The sequence below is a fragment of the Gymnogyps californianus genome, chromosome 5 (genome assembly GCF_018139145.2).
Source record: "Gymnogyps californianus isolate 813 chromosome 5, ASM1813914v2, whole genome shotgun sequence".
In the NCBI taxonomy this organism is placed as follows: domain Eukaryota; kingdom Metazoa; phylum Chordata; class Aves; order Accipitriformes; family Cathartidae; genus Gymnogyps; species Gymnogyps californianus.
In genome coordinates this window covers 65,970,859-65,991,210 of record NC_059475.1, presented here as the reverse complement: position 1 = coordinate 65,991,210, position 20,352 = coordinate 65,970,859, and the positions used below count along the sequence as shown (strand labels likewise).

At 39.2% G+C, this 20,352-nt stretch overlaps 1 protein-coding gene across 1 annotated transcript in view; it reads left to right on the top strand.

Annotated features, from left to right (window-relative positions):
- KIAA0586 (KIAA0586 ortholog) overlaps nt 1-19,406 on the top strand; it is a 74,302-nt gene extending 54,896 nt beyond the window's left edge. The window contains exons 31-32 of the mRNA XM_050897637.1: nt 13,986-14,051; nt 18,764-19,406. Of these exons, the coding sequence (XP_050753594.1) occupies nt 13,986-14,051; nt 18,764-18,909 (212 nt within the window). The 3' untranslated portion in view covers nt 18,910-19,406. The remainder of the gene's footprint in view (nt 1-13,985; nt 14,052-18,763) is intronic.
- Nucleotides 19,407-20,352: the final 946 nt, after the last annotated feature.

Here is a 20,352-nt window from a genome sequence, read left to right as displayed (position 1 = left end):
TCAACTTCTGCGCTGTGCTGGATGTGTGTATGGTAATCTTTGGAGGGAAGGTATTTTGCACTTTTCATACAGTAAAAAGAATAAAGCAGGAAATCTTCTAGTGTGGGCTTAAGGAATGTTCCTGGTCAGAAGTTCTAAGTTTGGGAGGTGAGACTGGCATCTCTAGCCCCGTTGCTTGAGCAGGTGAAAGCAGTTCACAGTTGCTTCTTTCTCCCTTTTCATCAGATCTTTGTGTTTAAAGTACACTTACTTTGCTGAGGTTCAGGGTGTATTCCTGTACCAAGTCCCTCCTCCGGTCTGTACGCAGCAGCAGGGATTTTCACTGAAATTCCAGCACCAGTTGAGTTTTTTCTGTGGAAAGGGAAAGAAAAAATTATTCAAACTGACATGATCACTACTTAAAGGATTACTTCCTATGGAGACTGTCAAATACTTGGATTTTTACTTGTCTTTTTTCAGATTTACTGGGGCTCAAGGTAAATATCCAGAAATCTCATCTGATTCCCTCTTCAAGCCTAGATTTTAAAGGATTGCAGGTGATCTAATCCAGTGACCTGTGGCATCCCTCAAAGTGCATTTTATATATCATAAACTAAAGTTCAGGGCAATGACAAAATTAAGCCTGGTATTTCATTCATACATGGGGGTTGTAATGTGCAAATAATGAGGGACCAGTCCCTTTTTCGTACTGGTAAGCTGAAAACCTGTGGTACTGCTGCATAAAGCATCCAGTGTACATTCTGGAGTTTGTATGTCCTTTTTGCTTCAAAATATCATGTGGTACCCAGTATGGGTGCCTGCTGAGCATCAGCTGTCTGTATCACATTGCACAGACACCAGAGGGTTCTGAGGATCTTCTGTTCTTAAGTGTATCTTAATAATGTAAAGGATTTTACTTCCAAATTTATTAGAATTTCTTAAAAAAAATTCTATTCATAAATGCATTTGCTTTTCAAACACTTGTGACTACCTGCTGGAACCAAAGCAGTCCAGACTGCCAGGCAGTTCTGCGAAGCTGCATGCAGCACCACTGCCTCAACCCTGCAATGCAGATTCCTCCATATTTTCCCTTTTTTCCCCCTTTTTGCCAGTTGTGGGGGGGGGGGGGGGGTTGATGGTTGGTTGGGTTTGGTTGGGTTGGGTTGAGTTTGGTTTGGTTTGGGGTTTTTTGTAGCTTGTGTCTCTAGTGGCCAGGCATATTCTAGGCAGAATTCTCATTAAGAGGAGAGTACCACTTGCTGCTGCATATCCACTCTTAAGAGTTGGAATGTACTAGCTGAGAGCCCTAAATTGCTATTTCCACTTTGGCAGTCTACCTTTGATCTTTTACCAGTTCCAGTTTCCAGTTGTATAAATCCACCTATTGTCAGCCCGTCTGGGGACCAAGCTAGAATGTGATGCTTTTTTTGTGTGTGTGAGATTCTTGTGGGGTGGTGAATCAGCTGGAGTCGCTGTGCATTGCAAGCAGGGTATGGTCTTGATAGCAAGTATTAAATACAGTCTCAGATCTCCTGGACGCTAACACACTCCTCACCAGTCTATCCAAATTGTTGTGCCAAAGCAGTCTTTCTCACAGCCTGTGTAGGATTCGTAAACATGCTAGGATCTGACTGAAGCAGCTTTGTATTGTGTATTATGATTTGTATGCACTTTTACAAACTTACAGTAATTGCTGTTGCCTTCATTGTAAAGAGCAAAAAATAAACACACACAATAAACCCCCTTAATGGGCACTGATCCCACTGGCACTGATCTTGAGTAACTCTGAATAAAAGCAGATGGTAGCAAGCTGACTAGGCTGACCTGCTTTCCCCTTTCATGCAAACATTGCTTATAAATGGGGGACACACACACAAAAAATTAATGGGCTTGGGCAAGCCACCTAAGGACAGAGACTCCCCATGTACTTAATGCTTACATCAGCCCGAGGGCTGTTTCCAGTTAGCTCTTCTCTGGAGGGAGAAGTTTCTCACAAATTAGTGGTTCCACAGCTCTGAGCCCATGGTTTAATAAGAAAGAACTGATGTGCATCTAGAAAGTAAGCGTGCTTAGCTGTTCTGTGGCCTGTGTGTTGTGGTAGGTCATGGAAGATGGTCTCTACTGAACCTGCTACTCATTTATATACATATAATTGAGTCTGAAGTCCCTTTACACGTCATCTTCTGTCTAATGTAAAAAAGGCATTTGATTTTTATGGTCTTGTACTACTTTAATTCACATGCCTATTTGTTAGCAGTGATGGCAAATGAATTTAAATTGAGATTCCTAGTTGTTCTAAACGATGCACCTCAGTATGTCACTATAACAAGATGTGTTGTAAGAAATAGCATTGTCTTTTTCTTATTCAGCAGAGCATTTGGTTGGAGTTACTACCTCCAGGAGTATGCTACAGCCTCTGCCAGAGATTACAGCCTGCAAAGACAATTTCCTTAATAAGACGTATTTCCACTCCTCAGTCACTATCGTTTTTAGCCTGGTACATCAGTGCCAGCTAAGCTGGAGTCAGCAGCCATTCCAGCTGTCTCAGGTAGACCTGCTGCCGACTCTGTGTTAGTTCAGTTGGCAGATGCACTATAGGATCTTCTAGGATGACCATCCGTACTTGGATTAACAGTCATTTAAGTAGGCCTCTTAGCTCACATTTCCTTTTTAGTGTGAAAGTTGCGTTTCTTTTATAAGAGGCATCAGTATCAAACCGGGAAGTCTTCATGCCTTTGGGTGCTGGCAACACATTGCACGGATACTGTATGGTGACAGGTGAAGAAAAGGAGTATTACAAACACATATTTCACCTTGGAGAAACATATATAGCACTGCAATAGGAGAAATGTAGGCTTTCTGTCTTCAGTATGTACTGAGTTTGTTTTATTTTTCTGGTTAGCAGGGAAGGCAGATGTTACCCTTTATAATTCAGCGGCTTGTGCACATCTGAGATGTGCACATCTTTCCCCGCTGTGTTGTTTTTGGTGGTCCTTGGGCAGAGGCAGCTGGACTCCCATCAGCTTTACCTGTTCTTAAAGAGTTCTCAATTCAGCTTTTTAAAGCACTACATAAAAACTGGAAGGTGCTAGCTGTTTGTGTGGGGAGTGGCTGGGTAGAAGAGAAATTACTAGGATGAGAGTGTATATGCCAAGTGGAGGTAGCTTAATGTGAGTGATGAATAACCCACAGATTCTGACTGTCTGCCCCCAAACCTCTTTTATGAAGGAGATGGGGGATTTACAAAAGCTGCCATTCTCAGCCATTAAACTTTTTTCTTTTTCTTTTTTAATGCTTTGTAAATTTTTGCAGTGCTAGCAGAGGTGAGGCATAGCTGTAAAGTTATTAATAAAACCTAACTGGCCAATAAAGATGGATATTTAGATGATTGGTGTCCACAGTCAAATTGTAATGTTATTTTTTTAATTTTACTGCTTATTATATTGTGAAAGGGCTTGACTTACAGGCAGTTTTCATGCTCATGAACAGTGTCATTACTAGGTACTTTATTTGCTTATTTTTCTAGATACTTTAGGAGTAAACAGACCTTCTACTTCATGCACTGAAGAGAGGCCAGGTTTTTGCAGCACCACCTTCTCAATACAGTGATACAAAGACTGCCCGTAATTAAATATAAATATATGTTTCCAGTGCCCACGTGATTCATTTCTTAAGACTAGGAGCCCAGGAAACTTTCAAATAAGGCAACAGCATGGAGTAAACGTTATCTAGGATGTCTTCCAAATGAAGAATACTATATAAATAATGGTAATGCTAGTCCTTGATAACATGCTGATTTTGAGAAATGCAGTCTGCCAAAGTAGCTTTCTTCTTAAAAATAGGGTAAGGACTGGTAAGTGAAGATTAAAGTTGTCATGCATGACCTGTTGCTCACTGCTGAGGTTGCATATGGGACTGCATTTTGTAATAGTGTTGAATAATGTGCAAATCTAAAACTTGGTTAAAACACTTTTCATCTTCCATAAAACTAATTTTGAAAGTAAAATACCACAAATCCTCATCTCTGAAATACCAGTTGCAAATGTGCTTTTGGTGACTGCATTTGCAAGGAACAGTAGTAAATGATGGAGATGGGTTAAATTTTGTCTGTGGACTACTGTGTTCTGGTTTTTATCATGAATGCTGTCATTCAGGAAAAAAAAAACCCTACACCTAGAAAAACTTAATTTAGATTTAGAACCTTTGTATCTGTGTTGTCATTCTTCTCTAATCTAAAAATTATGTTTTGGTTTTAAAGAAGGAAGAACTGTTTTTAAGCACAGTTCTAAACAACCTGAGTGAAAGTTGTTGAGTGTGACACAAAATATGTAGCAGTTCTGTAAAATGCATTTTTTTTCCCAATGCTTTGGCCGCAGGGAGGTAACTGTTTCTTTTTGTGTATGGCATGACTTTGACTTTCTATTAACTCTTTCTTTTTTAATGTCAGATAGGTGTGTAGTTTTAATAAATACAAAATAATAAATCATCGACCCTATGCTAACAACGAAAATGTGTATCTCACATTTTCTGGGTCTGGTAGAATTACATTTATATTTTGGCTCAAAATTATGCAATCAAAGCAGGTTAGACTTAATATGGGATGATCTGCGGACCTCCATCCTAACTCAGGTTGTTACAGTAAAGTAATAATCTCAGGGTTGCATATCGTGGCCTTGTTTTAGGCACTGTACATATTGCAAGAGTTAGGCAGTGTTTGTTTAAAGGCAGTATAACAGCTGCAGTTTCTGTCCTTGTCAGGCCATTGTATCTTCAGTAGAAGTAAAAAGCATGGAATTTGCTGGCAGTTGCTTAATTTCGTTTTTTTTTTTTTTTTAGTTTGTTTTTATAATCCTAAAACCATAATTACAGATCTTGAGAAAATTGTTTTATTTACTTAACAACTGCCATTGTGCCCTGTTACGTAAATCAAAATTATAAATGGGAAATATTTACTAGTTTGAGTTACAGTGTAAATACACGAGTAACTTCTTAAAAGTGCATGTTGCTTATTTCAGTAATTGGACCCGCTCCTAGAGACAGGCAAGCAGGGAGATTACACAGGGAATGCTTGTTTCTGAAGATGAAGCTTCCTTCCTGATTTAAAAAAAAAAAAAAAAGAGCAAAGAAAGGGGGGAGCAGTTTCCTGTTGGAGTCCTCACTTTAACGGAGGCCGGGCAGTCATGCCTGCCCCTGCTCCAGCTGGCCTTTACACGCCGTCCTTTGTGGAGGCGTTCTCTGGCGAACCATGTCCAAAACCATTTTTACAAGAGCAATTGGGGTTTGCCTGTACAGGCAGACCTGGGATTTAAAGAGGTTTTCGCTCCTCTCTCATCTGCTTTTAAATGCAAGGCTACGACAGCCAGTATCTCTGAGGTTAAGGCTTGATAAAGGCTGTTCTGTTCCTAAGATTCGTAATCTTCTAGAAATGGCCTAACGAAGAAACTCAACCCAAAATTTCAGCTGTATGTAAAAAATGTGTTCTGACCTCGATATATATGATGTGAAAAATGAGTAATAGCAGCACTGCAGGCAAAATCTTCTCTGCTACAATGTGACAACCCGCCCCTTCATTGGAGGTTTCAAGAATTTGGCTGCACTTTTGGAAATAAGCCTCATGATTCTGCCGGAGAGATGTTTTAGCTCAGACAGAGCCCAGCACACAACGGCTTTGTTGGAGTGTTGGCTCTGTGCTTATGGCAGGAAACTGAAGTAAAACCTTACTTTTCTACCTACAATATGTAGTGGTGGTTTTGAATGCAGCCAAGGCTGCATTTTAGACTTTTTTTTTTTTTTTTTTTTTTTTAAGTAAAACCATGCTCTCAGGCTTGAGAACCACAGCAGCTAACAGCTAGAACCACTGAAGATGACAATTAGGGCCTGACTCTATACTGCATTAATTCAGTAGGTTTTTTGTTTGGTTTTTTTTTTTTCCTTTCTTTAAGGACAAACTCCCTTGCTCGCTCTGTCCAGTGTGGGCTGTTAAATGAGAACCATACATTCAGTTCTTTAACCCAGCTGCTTTTTGCAAGTCTGCGTGGAAAGTGAAGCACTTACAAAGAAGAGTAGACTTCATGTGTACCCATCATAGGTCCACGTGATGTGTTTAGGAGATGTTTACATCATGCAACACCGCTAGCTCGGAAATCCGTGAACTAGCCATCAAGCAATCTCCAGAAGCAGTGAAGCTCAGGGGATGTGTGGTGGTGTGCTAAAGCTGATGGGTCCCAGGACAATGTGATGTCATAAGGCATCCAGGACATCTGCATGTCACTGCATTTTGTGGACATACTTGCTTGGGTATCGGAGTACGTGACGGTCTTTCAGAGTGTGCCATCCAACCGTTCACACTCGTGTAGAGCACTGCAGCGCAGAGCCTGCCAGAGGGAATATTTTGAAGTATATGAAAAGAAAGTTCAGATGTTTTTAGTCTGAGAGTGAAATTGCAGAAAGCCCTTAGAGGTCTGACTTATTGTGCAATCTCTGCAAGTAATTTGTAATCAAAATACCTTTGCACATGTCACTTTCATATTTCCTGTAATAAAACAGCAAGAGCAATTAAGATTTTGGACCATAATCTCCTACAACCTTCTAAAAATGAATGGGTTGGGGATTTTTTGAGTTATGGGTGAAACAGCCAATTTTTAAATTTTTGATTGCTTCAAAAAAAAGTTTGCTAATAGCTATTTTAATAGATTTTTAACTGTAGCCTGACAAACAAAACTGTTATGTGGTAACATAAGTGATCTGAAGTTTACTTCTGAAAAAAATTAAGTAAGAAACCAGAAGAACTCTTCACAAAACTGGAAGACATCTGTACTCTGGTAACCCAGCATGTGACCTACTGGGCTTTATGTATTTCAAATCAAAAAGAATCAGTAAATATATTGCCATATGGATGCAAATGTGTCTAATAACACACTGTGTGCTGTGTATCTGTAATGTTGTACTGACACGGTTCAGAAAGTTGTCTGTGGTCTTGGCATTCTTCAGGAAACATTAGATTAATATAGCTGCCTTTGTCATATAATTTTTTTCTTGTTTAAGTAGGTGTGTGAAGGCTGGTGCTACATAAATGAATTATACGGAAGACTTTGGAGGAAGAGGGGGCTTGTAAACGAGACTGAAATTAATGAATATAAGAATTAGAAATCAAAACTTTATGTTTAGTCTGAGGAGAAACAATTCCTTAAACTGTAACCACATGGCTGTTTCTTGTTTGCATCAACTCTGGTTGACTGTTATTGTCTTCTGTTAATTCTCTGGGGCAGTGGCCTGACTTTGTTGAATGAGCCAATTGTTTTCCTTTGTGTTGCCCATCAAGTAAGTCCCCATCTGGTTTGTATCAGACTGTTTTCACAGCCAACAACTGCTGCCTTTTCTATATCCTGACACTTAAGGGCCCCATGCTATCAAAGCATTGCTGTGATAGCCTGTCTGGCTGGGCCCATACAGCTGTGCCTTGCAGCTTGAAACTATTACCCAAGTAATGGTAACTTAGAACTTGAACTGGCTCTTATTCCCATTGGTGTCGTGTGTACAGTGAACAGAATACATTTTTGTTGAACTCTGTGTTCAACAAAAAATTCTTTAAAGCTCTCATTTTAGTTTATATGATGGGTTAGTTTTTATTTTCCAGCAGCTTCCTGTATCTAGAGGCAATTTTGTGTTCCTCTAAAACATTAATGAGTACAAGACAAGCAATATTTATTTAAGGCACTGTTGTTATTACTTACTTTTATGGTACATTAAAGCTCAATAGGTGAAAATTAAACAAGCAAATGATTCTTAATGAGGATTTTTCTTATCAGATTTAGAATACATTTCCAGGAAACTTTCTGTGCGTGATAAACGTAGGTTGTGTGAATAATGCTACACCTTGGCTACTACACTACTCACTTTCAAAGTAGCTATCTAAAAATACAGAATAATGGACAATGAGTCTGCATTAACCTGTTTATTTCACCACTGAAGGAATAGGGAAGGATTGGATAACTCTGAAACCTGGGCAGTAAAACAATATTACAGTTTGCATTGCAGAATCGCTGAGAGGCCCCAGGCATGATCCAGGCCCCTTTCTGCCAGGCTTCCTATATGGTAGGAGACAGTCCTGTTCTGAGAAACCTTGCAACATGTGCGTTCTCTCCCTCCCCAGATTTAAAAAACCCCAACATTGCATCAAATAACAGTGACATTCAAATATTGTCTTGTATAAAGAAAGATAATCTTTAAGCATTTGTTTTCTTCTGCTCTTGTGTAGGCCGTTTAACTCTCAGTGACAGAGTAATGATGAGGAGAAACATATTCCCCAACTTGTATATGTATTGAATTTTAAGTATATTATGGACTCAGTTGTTTCATGATATTTAAGAGAGGGAGAGAAAGAAAATAATAGATACTGTTTTTAAAATTTCTGGTCTTACTGTGACCGTGTGCAAGAAACTGCTAGAAGGCAGACTGATTTATCTAATACTTGCAGAGTAAGTGTTCCTGAACTTGGGAGTGCATGTGTGTGTGTATAATGTGAATGAATTTGCTTCAAGTAGAATACTGGGGAGCCATTAAATTCCATGAGACACGAGATAAGATTTTTTTGTCTTTGTGCTTTTGCTGCTGGTACACACTGGGCGTCATTGTGCCGTGTTAGGATTGTGCTAAATAATTGGGTTTATGTCATTGTCAGGTATATGGAGGGTTTGCAAAAGCTGCTTTCTTAAGGAATTTCCATAATTGCTCTTCCTATGAACTCTATATAAATTCAGGAGCTGCAGCGTGTGCTCTAGGATGGTGAACAGACCCAGGCATCTGTGCCGTTCATCTGCACAAGTCGTGTCCCATCAGAACGCAGTAGCCCACGCCTCTGCAAGGAAGCTGCTCCCACACATGCCAACTGGATTTCTGTACACTCTCCTTGGCAGTACAGGTTTCCCTGTATTTTGGCCAGGAAAATTTAAACCCAGACAACTGATAAATGATTTTCATTCAGGCTGCTTACAAGCTATATTAATCATGCTTGTGGCCCAAAGCAATGAAGAAAGCTATTGACGAACTGAGTGCAAACCAGGTTTGGCACCAACAGCTTGAACTGGGAAGAGTGAATGTCAAAGAGCTGCAATGCTTTCTAAAATAAGTTGGCAGTAGATACTAGAAGGAGTGGTCACCATCAGTTAATGCAGCCAGCATTCAGAATTTCAACTTGCATGTGTGTGTGCGCAGCTTCAGAAGTAAAGAACATCTGCCCAAATGAGACCCTAATGTAAATGAGTATGTTCAGTGTCTCAGAAGGCACTGCTTGACTGCTGCTCGAAGATTTGTGCAGAGCAGCTCCTGGGTTGCTAACAACAGTTGTTGGTTTCACTGTTGCTGCTGGGGAACCGTTGGTCAGTAGTGAAATCTTGAAGAGGCACAGTGTTGCTGGGAGCAGTCTGCAGTGTTTTCCCCGCTTTTTATAGCGGTTAGCAGAGATGGAGATGTGCATCATATTAAAATCAGTAGCGATGTGCCTAAGAGAGAGTTAAGAAGGTGGTGTAGTGTGCTGAATATGTAGCATAGATGTAGAGCAATACGTTTCCGCAGTTCATTTATTCTACTGATTTAGAGCTCAGATTCACCCAAGTATTGCAAAGGAATTTTGTTTTTACTCTTTCCCATGTAACAGGCCAAGGTTCCTGGATTGTTTTTGTTGGTTTTTTTTTTTTACAAGGAGGAATGCTTATCTCTATTGCACAAAGTTTAAACATTTTAGATTTTAACAAACTTTAAAATAGCACAGGATAAAACCCATATATTTACTCTCAGACCTTTCAAGTTTCTGGTCCTGGGCATTAAATTGTAGAGGCAGTGTTACTTGTCATGACACTGGGTACTCATTTCAAGAGAAGGCTTAGACGGTCTTTGGCAGAATAGGGTCTGGACATTTACATAACAGCGATCTCCCAGCAGATCTTCCAGTAAAGACATTTAATGTTTTCTTTATTTGAACATATGCTTACTTATGTAGACTACTACAGTATTCTTTCTGAGCTAACGGAAAAATTGCTTGCCTCTCTAAACTTCCTAAAATTGCTTATTCCTAATACATTTTTCAAAGTTAATTGATATGCACAAATGATAAGACCTTTAGCAGCCATCTTCTGCTGTTAAATGGCTTGAAAGGAGGTCTTTTTAACAAGTTTGTCGGCATATGTGGTAGAAATGTGTGTAGAGATGTCCTAGTGTTTATTAGAACGCATCACTGGAAAATGCAAACTGTATAGGGCTGGTTTTGTTCTGTCTTGTTTTGTTTTTTCCTGGGGAAAACATTCATCGTCTCCTTTTTAAAAGGTGTAATTACAAAAATTCAGTAATTGTGCTGTAGGTATAAGCATTTTAATATGCCAGATCTTTGTAATGGTAGTACAGTAATAGGAGTCTTGGCAAACTGTTTCCATATGGAGAATCCCATGACTTTGTAAGTGAAAATCATCAAAACAAATATAAAGGGTCATGTGAATATTTAAGTATTCAGAATAGAGAAATACAGCAATTTTGTTTGTGGTCATCTAGAAAAACACTTGTTATTTGAACAGGTTTTTTATGCTGAGTGTATCTTATTTAATTTTTTATTATAAGAACGCATTTAGTGACTCCATTATATGTGAAGAGTAACTTGCAATGAGAAAATTCTGCCCTGCAGCACTACCCAGTTTTCTGTTTTCTTCCTGGTGCCCATCCCCTAGCTTTCATTCAAATCTGGGTGCAGATTGCTGCCATGGCTGGTGGGGATGTAACCTCCTTGCCCAGGAAATCCTCTCGTCTGTTTGAGGGAGAGCTCATCAAGGTCTCCCATCACACTCTTAAGTGATAGAAAGTAGCTTGTGACTTCTTACACCGATTCACTGAAAGTTGTCCTCTTACATTCCTAACAATTTTTTTAATAATCATGTAGCTGAGGAGTTAATAGGGCTGGATAGCGTGCCATGCTTAGTAAGCATATGCAGTGCAAGCATCGCTGCAGATAACATGCTCAGTCTTGACCTGCAACGTACTGAACCTGTCTGATAAGTAGAGATTGCCATATGTGCATCCCAAGTGATACGGACAACCACGCATCAAAGACTGCATAAGAGCAGCACATTGGAGTAACTGTTGGTAATTTAACTGCCTGGGCCAAATTGATCTGAAGGCAGGAGGGGACTCCAGAGTAACCCAATATGTATCCTGGCCAGTACGCTAACTTACAAAAGAACATCATTTGCTTAGGGGATCTCCTCACTGGGACATCCATCTTCATTTTAAGTGGGAACTGGAAAGATGTTCATTTTCAAACCCACTGCAACCCTAATTTATGATGCAACATCATTGAATTTGTTCATTCAACTTTAATTACTTGTGTAAATTATTTTTTAATTATTTTTAAATAAAAACAGGCCATGTAACTTTTAAGAATTAAAAAGATGCTTTGATTTTTTTTTTTTTTTTTTTTACTTGCCACTCCCGATGTAGGCTATGAATGGTATTATGTCTAGCCCTGTGGTACAATGTAGATAAGCTGGAGGCAGTATTGCTGCAATTAATATTGTTAAGATACGAGGTCTCAGTGGAGCCAGTCCTACTGCTAGGATTGCAGTGAATGATTCTGCATCCTGAGGGAAGTCTGCATAATTTTATCTTAGAATTTAGTGTGAATTCCCACTATTGATCATTCAAGTTCTTTTTTTTTTTTTCGAGCTTCTTTATTTTGCCTCAGATACTGGCATGAAAATGTCTTTTGCATCCCCAGACATGAAGGTGTGAATAACAGAGCTGAATATATTATACAAGCATACTTTTAAAATTACCTTCCTGTCCACTTGCCTGTTAGATTTTGCAGAAAATGAGAAAAAGATTGGTATGTAGGTGATATTACTGAATAAATAAAATATTAATTACACAATTAGATATGCAGTTTTTTAATTATCACTTGTCAGATTCTCCTGATTCCACCAGCTGTTTACCTAGGTTGTCTCTTGTGGATTTAGAGATTACTCCTCCCCGCAGCCCTTGCACAAGATACACATTTTCCTGGTGTTTTTCAAAGACTCTGGACCAGTAACGAACCAACTCCTCCTTTTTTACTTTGAGACAAAAGCTGCTGCTTCAAGGTTTACTGCAGACCCCTCATCTCATTTCTCCTCAAGATGATGGTTGCAGTCAAGAAACAACAGTGCTTAAAAGTTAAGAAAAGACTATTTGTTTCTAGCCAATTGCACATCCAAAAATCACAGGAACCTGCACGGAAAAATCAAATTGACTTTTAATATTTCTTCTTAGTATTAATAATTATTGTAGTTATTTGGAAAGATCATTACACATCTTTTGGAAGTGATTTGCTGGGAAACAACAGCAAGAGTTGTGGCCAGGGAACGAATTTGTTAAGCAATGAGATATTCTACAGAGCAAAATATGCCAGATCTAAAGGAGCAGAGCAGATTTTAGGCACCAAAAGGAAATATTTATTTAGTAAACTCTGCAATCTCATTCCTAGATGTTTTTGGAGCTGCTTTCTGTCTGCCCTTCCCTACCGGTCTCTGTGTTAGGATTTTGAAAAATCTGGTTCTAGTTTATTTTATGTATTTCTAGTTTTTGTTCTGTTTAGTGTTGCTATTGGTGGGAATATAACATGTTTTGGAAAACCACTGAACCTTGAACTCAGACTTGAGAGGAGGAAAAATAATTTTCAAATACTCTGCTTTGAAAAATTTGTTAGCTGCTTAGCCTGTGTCCCACCCTCCTTTACTGACTCGGGATCTGAATTTATTTTCTTTTCAGAAATATTTATAGCTAGGATATACATTAGGGTTTAAACAAACAAGCAAAAAAAGAAAGCACGTGTGTGTATGCGTGTTTATTTTCTGTGTGCTTGTATGCAGAGTTTCTGTAAGTACATTACACCATGGGAAGGTGGAATTTGCCAAGTTTAGGTCAAAACTTGAACTGAACTCATACTATATAGTCTTCTGTCTCCGCTGGTGTCTGTGGCCCACTTATGGAGGTTTATGAGTTGGCTGAAGCCTTTGAGAATGAAACTGTGTTTTTTCAGCTCAAGCAGTAGACTCATGCTTTTAAATCCAGACATTTTTGGCTCAAGTCCTACAGATGTCAGTCCATTTCTGTAAAACAACTGAAGTGTTTTAATTGTAAATCTGTCCCTTTCATGTAACTCAGCCCTAGAAATTTGGCCTAAGTTTGCCTAGAGTCTTTTCTGTTTGTCATGAAACCGGCTAAGTTAGGGGCGGTCTGTTTTTGAGTTACGAAAACAGAACTGCATGCATTTGCAGAGCATCTTGTTCTTGCTCTCTGTATTTCTATCCTAGTGGAAGGCAGCGGTCTGACCTGCGGCCAGGGGCCCTGTGCTTAGCAAAGCATTTGCACAATGAGAAGAGAGTCCTTGCCGTAAAAAGCACACATGCTTAAGCATTTTTGCTTCATTTCTGGCAGAGCTGAGAAAGGACACTTTCTCCACAATAACATAAATATGCATATGGATTCAAGGTGGCCAGGGCTAGAAGAGTGGAGGAGCTATCATTTCTAATGAATGGAGAATAATTTTGTCCAAACGATTGGATTATTTGAGAAACTGTTGATGGTCCTGCTTATTCCTGCGAATGTTGTATTCTTTACCATCTCGAGGCCATGTGACTAGTTCCTTACCATACCCACTTTCAACTGTATAAGCCATTAAATTCCAGAAGCATTGAATTGCATAGCTGATATGCCGGGTATAGCTAGAGATGAGTCTGAACTGGAAATACTGTATATAATTATAATTAGTAACATGACTGACATTGCAGTGTATTTTCTCCTTTCAGTGTAGCCTTCAGAATTGCTTACATCCAAATATGGATGTTTCTTATCAGTACATGTTAGCCCAGCAAGTCTGGAATAATTTTGATTTTGCCAAAAATACTGCTTCTTGGGTTGCTATATTTGGTAACTTGCCTGTACAACCACGTATGAAAATGAGTGAATTTTTCTTTGGTACCATACAGATATCCATGGAGACATGGATCAGGCACACATTTGCACAAATACGTATCTCACATCTTTACTTACAGGTAACAGGAGCAGATAAAGTGTTTCTACTGATAGTGGTTCTGTTAACTTTGGGCTTGTAGGTATTCTTCTACTTTACAGTCATTACTGTAAAGAATTTCTGACAACTCTATTTCCCTGCTAACGGTCTTTGTAACTATATCCCAGATGTAAATCTTTTTTTGTAGGCAAAAAGCAAAATGGGGGAATGACACAGAAAAAAAAAAAAAGGCACTTTCATTGAAGACTTTAAGATGCTGAGTTACAGATCTGCAGGTGCTGTGCTATCCCCAGTGCTCTGAACACTTGAGATAATGCCATCTGGAGGAAGTTATTTGTTGGGACAGGACAGTGTTTTAAACTTTGAAGTCAGTAATAAACAAAGTGAAGCAGCTGGAATCTGGCAGAAGAAGAAACAAGCCATTCATATCAACCCGTGCTATTAAAGGAATGAGAGCACTGCACTGGAGTTGTTTTTACATATACTTGGAAGTTTATTCTTGCTCTAGAAGTTAGCTGCTTCATTTGTTATATTAGAGAGTAGAGGGCGGGTTGCTGGGGGGTGATGGTTGTTTTTAAATTTTAGGAAGTAATATGTAGGTAATTACAGTAATTATGGTTCTGGTTTTATACTGAAACAATAACCTGGGTCCTGATCCTTCAAACCCTTCCCTATTTATTGTCTTGAAGATAGCTCTTTTCACTTACAAGATATGGGTCTGGTTTACATCCGGATAGATTAAAAATAGAAGTTTTATTTAATGTATGTACACTGACTTGAAGGAGTTAAAGCACATGGTTTTTATTTGGCTTAAAAGTCAGACTTGTTTAGTCTTTTTATTTTGCCAAATAGAAAAATTTAAAAAGAAAGATTTAAACTTTTTTCTTTGTTCTTATTGTTGCCATATGGTATTAGTAACCAAACCTCCCTTCAGTGTGTTTAATTCCTTTTCCATTTGGCATACATTCACGATACACTTGTATATAGCATACTCTCTGTGTGACGGTACCTCTCAGAGAAAAACTCCCTTCACAGGTCACCGGATGGTTGACACACCATTAATTTTTATGTTTCTGTTAAACAAAGATCTGGAAATTTAGTACTGTACATGATTTTGTTATAGATTGCCAAGAACAGGAAAAATCTCTAATCTGAAATCTGACCTTTTCCATCAGTGGGTCACCAAGATGTTTTCAGTCACTGTTGAGTTTCTACCAGTCAAGGACCCTTACACACTTATTAAGAGTGTCAGTTTTCACAGTTTATATGAATGTATTCTATTAGACAGTGACAATGAATTTGGAGAACTGGAGGTCACCTCAGGTCACACGTTCCATTTATTGGATTTTAACAAGGAAAATTTTTATAAATACATCTAAGTACATGATTACAAAATTGTACTGAGTGCTTCCAGAGCCTCTAAAGAGGGAAAAAAGCTGTGAAGATTACCTGCCTTCCTGCCCTGCACTGCTTTGTAAATGGAGGAATTTTCCATTCCATTTTTTGGCATATCAGAAGATTATAAGCACCATTGCAATTTGCGTACTTGTGGTGGTGAAGAGCTCAATGTTTAAGAGGAAACCATCTTAGTATTGGTTATGAGCTGTTCTCTGATGAGGGGAAGAAATAAAATGGAATATCACATTGTTAAAGAAGGAGCTGGCCAGGGACTATACAAGCACTATCACTGGTGTACAACAAAAGGCAGATACAGACATCAGTAAATATGTATGCATAAAAGCATTTATGTGAACAGGAATACAAACATTTAAGCCTGTGTGCTTGTATTTGTGTATTTATTCACATACCCATCTCTATATGTATATATGAATGTGTTTTATGTACTGTGCATGGACGAGGTTAGATTAAGCAAGAGGTGATAATGGTAAAGCACATGTGAGAGTTACTTAGCAGTTGTATCTTCGGGCCAGCGTAGAGTTTCAGGACTAGCAGCTTTCTACCCTGGAAAGTTACAGTCATGGAGCAGAATCTCCCATGTAGCTGAAATAGGATATCTATAGTTTTTTTACAGTTAAAATGCTGAAATCCAGGTTCTGTATTTTCTGCGTGCATCTAACAAAGTCAAAGACTTCAGATTTCTGTCTTTAAAAAAAGGGAAATGTTTACTTTGGGTATTTTTAAGCTTATCTTTAAGGATATTTTGATAACTCAGGACCTGATAACTTTTCTGTTGAGCAAGTAGATGGAATTACTCTTTTAATTTTTCTGTTCTTTTAGCATTTTATATCTATCATAAAATTGAACTATAGTATGTCTGTAAAATATATTAGAGTATGTTAGGAAGAATGTAGACTAATATGATACTTTCTTTCAGCACCCCACATTCAAATACTTGGGAAGTTGCTACAGAGCCTTGGGATAAGAGAATATTCTTTTTTTTCAACCCCCCTCCATTTTTTTCCTTTCTCTCTCTCTCTCTCTTTCTCTCTTTTTTTTTAACAGACCTGAAAACAGCTGTTGAAACAATGACATCATGGAATGTGACATGACTGTGGAAATTATTAACAAAGTCAAGCTTTGAAAGCATCAAACTACATATAGTGTTGGAGAGTTGCTTTAGCGTCTAGGTTGATTTACAAAGTTTCCTTGGGCATTACACATTCACATCTTTGCTGTGTGTCAGCTTCACGTCTAACCAAATAAACACTTTGCTCTTCATCAGTTCCCTGTCTGAATAACCTATTTTTATCATGCAAACATGGCTACAGACTAAGCTCATGGAAGTACTTCTGGAAAAACAGAACACATACGTTGCTTGCACATCTTTGTGCTGTTACCATAAATGTGCTTTTGAATCATGTTCAGAAGATGTAGGATTTCTCATGTCTTCTTACTGCTCGTGTGTTAGGTTTGCTCAGGCCCGTGCCAACCCAAATGTTGGCAGCTGTGCTTTGTAGAGGGATTTGGGCTGGGGGTGATGAAAGCTGTCCAGCTAGTGAGGATAGTCTAGTGAAACTATGGACAATGCTTCTTGCGAAGTGCGTAAGCGGCTGTGGCGAGCAGGTGACGGGTTGATTCCCTGGGGACACAAAAAATGCTCTTGTGCTCTTGCTGCCTCTCCAGAGCCCTGCCTTCCTGAGAGGCAAAAGGCTTGGCTGGCACAGGTTGCTCCATGTACTGGCTTTACTGTCTTTGGCCTCGTTCGTGTTTGACTTCCTAGGTTGTTGGCTGCTGTTCTAGCATGAAGAACACTGGAGGAAAATTTTATTTTAGCCGTGGGTTTTTGTTGTTTTAATTAGCCTTTTGAAGCATGCTTTGCTACAAGTCAGATGAAAGCAGATTACTACTACAGTGACATAGTAGATAATTAACTGGGGTGAAAGAAAGCCTAACTTCTTGGTTTTATTGGGAAAATAGTGTTTTAATTACCTAGTCTATCACAGAGGAAGGGAGAATTGTTATAGCTTATTGGAATAAGAACAAACTCCAAGACAGCCTTTGCTGTTGTACACAGACTCATATATGTTTGTTTTGCTTGTAGCTGCTGCACTTATAGTAAATGTCCCAAGGACAACTGAAATCTCAAAATGCTCTTTCTGTAGTTTTGCGAATGTCGTCCCATTCATCCAATGCCATTTCTCCTGTCCTCCTTCATTCTGTGTCTGTGGCCTGATTCCTGTCTTGCTCCCCCTGCTCCATGAACTGATTCATCTTGTCTCCTTCCTCTGGCTAAATACAGTAACTTTTGCCCATGACCCTTCTCCCTTCCCATCTCTGGCATCTGGCTACAGGTTGTTTTCTACCCCTCCAGTGGTTCCCAGACGGGGGCACTTTTCAGCACTGCAGGGATCTTTCGCAGCTGCTCAGCAGCCGGTGCCGCTGGAAGCTCTGTGCGACACGTCCCTCTCCCTTGCCGGGGCTGCTGGCACGGTGGCGGCTGGGCTGTGCGGGGGGCTTGTCCCTCTGCCAGAACGTCCCACATTTTTCAGGGTCACATCGCAAGAATGGGAAGTGGCAAGGTGCCATCTTGGAGTTGCTGGAAGACAAACATGGCTTGTAAAGTCCTGCAAGCCACATCTCCAGGGGGGAGGCTGTGTACGTTTCCTCTGGAGTCTGTCAGAGGGTGAAAGAAAGGAGATAAACCACAAAGGAGTAGCAAGAAGGACCCTTAATGTGTCAGGGAAATGGGCTGGAGATAGGGAAGAGCTAAAACAACTTCTCAGTTGTGTTTTGGGCAGCTGAAGCATCGATAGGGTGTTTTTCTCCGTAGGACTTGTAGCCAATGGCTTCAACTTGTATTGCTTTGCTTTTTATGATTGTATCTAGATACGTGGTCTTGAACAACCTGAATGTTTTCTAAGGGTTTGATGCAAACAGACATACACATATAGATGGAATTTAGAAATACTGTTAGTATCTACGGATCTCATTTCATTTCTGTGGAAAACACTAGTATACATATTTGAAATTATTCTGGGCCTACTGGAGATTATATATGTACGTATGTGTGTGTGTGTGTGTGTATGGTGTATCTGTATGTAAATACAACCCTGTCTATATATGCACAGAAATTCATCCCTTTGTTACCTGATAAAGAGTACTCTGATGGCTAAAACAGCACTCTTCAAAATGCGTCAAAACTGTGGACAGTAAGGGTGTCTGTGTCTTTGTATTTCCATGGAGTGATGCAATATGGAGATGACTTCAGTACAGTTTAGTTGCTTGTCATAGACAGCAAATAATGTGTTTTGTTCTGCTTTTAATCTTTTTTAGGAGAGGATGCTGCCCCACATTTAAATTCACATGTTTCTGCGGCAAAGGTGTCAGTGAAGCTGCCTTCCATGAACCCAGATAACCAAACACAGAGTACGAGTAGTATACAAGGCGATTCAGATTCTTCAGGGACAGATACGTTTTAAAGCTTATGGTTTTTTATGACAGTCGCTGTCTGAAGATTTTGTCATTGGTACATTTGTCAGCTGAGTGTGATAGTCTGGGTGTTTCATCAAAATACCAGTCTTTCAGTACTGTTTATTTTCTACTATTTTGCTTATAATTTTGTTACGATTATAAATTTAGGCAATGATTCTGTTTGTGAATATATCAAATATTTTTAAGCAAATAAAATGCAATTCTTTCAGAATCATGAGTGTAAGTCAATAAAGGCCATTTAAATATTTATTGTATGTACAGATGAACGTGGAGGTGATTGGTATTAAAATCCGTGGCAAAAGTCTGTCTCGCTGATGGAAAAAAATGCTTGGCTGAATATAATGTCAGTACTGTCAAAACGTTGAGCCAAAGGGAAATATATTTGAAACAAAAGTTTGCAAGAAAATTGTGTTTCTAGGTATCTTCAGAGCTTGTTCATCCTTAGAAGACTGCTATCACAAACAGTAATTCAAAATTGTATGTAAAAGAGACCATTAGAGTTTGTATTGTTGTTATGGGGAATTTCTTTTTTTAGAATTACAAGAATTTTTCAGCATTTTGATGTTTGTTTCCCTAAAGATTTTTTCCCATCTTGAAACATGTCTGAATGAGAGATTGTGTGGGTAAGGTTATTTGTTTACATTTTTAAATGTAAATTTCTCCTTCTCATGAGACAGAACTAGTTGCTGCAGTCTCAACCTTTCAGAAGCCCGATAATCTCTAGTCACCCTTGCAGGGACTGCTCAGTTTTTTATTGCCTCAATCAGGACAACGGGGTCGATCCAGCAGCGGCTGGGGAGGAAGGTAGGATTGTCTGCCCCAAGCAGCATCCAAGCGAAATAAAAGAGGAATTCAGACATGTTCCAGTAGGAAAACTAGGAAAAGAGCTCTTCTCCAAGCAGGGCAAACACAGCTTTTGCTCTGTTCCTCATCCAGTCTGAGCTTTTCATGGGATATCTGTGGAAAAGAGGAGATACTGTGGCACTTTCAAAGACATGGGGCATGAAGGCATCTCTCAAAAGCTAGGAAAAAATACTCCTTTTTGGTTGACTTGTCCCGTGTTGTGACACTGGAGCATATAACTGCATCTGCACAGCTTCACTGCATCACTTAATGAGAGGCACTTTGTTGTTGCAGATACTCATAACCGTGAACAGTTCTCATTACTCTTATTTTATGGAGCCTCCAATGATTTCATCTGTCCGTAATAGAGAAAGATTAGAAGTTCCTCTTGGTTTTATTTTGATCTCATTGACCACAAGATTCAGTTGATTTGCTGCAGAATCTGCAAGGGTAAATGGAAAAAGAGCTTCAACCGTTCAAGGTCGGTAATATCCAGAGGATTCAACTTTAAAGGGAGTCTCTTTAGCATGTTATAGAGTTGATTTCTTGTCTGTCTTGTAAATAGCAGATTTGGGTGAGGGGTAAAA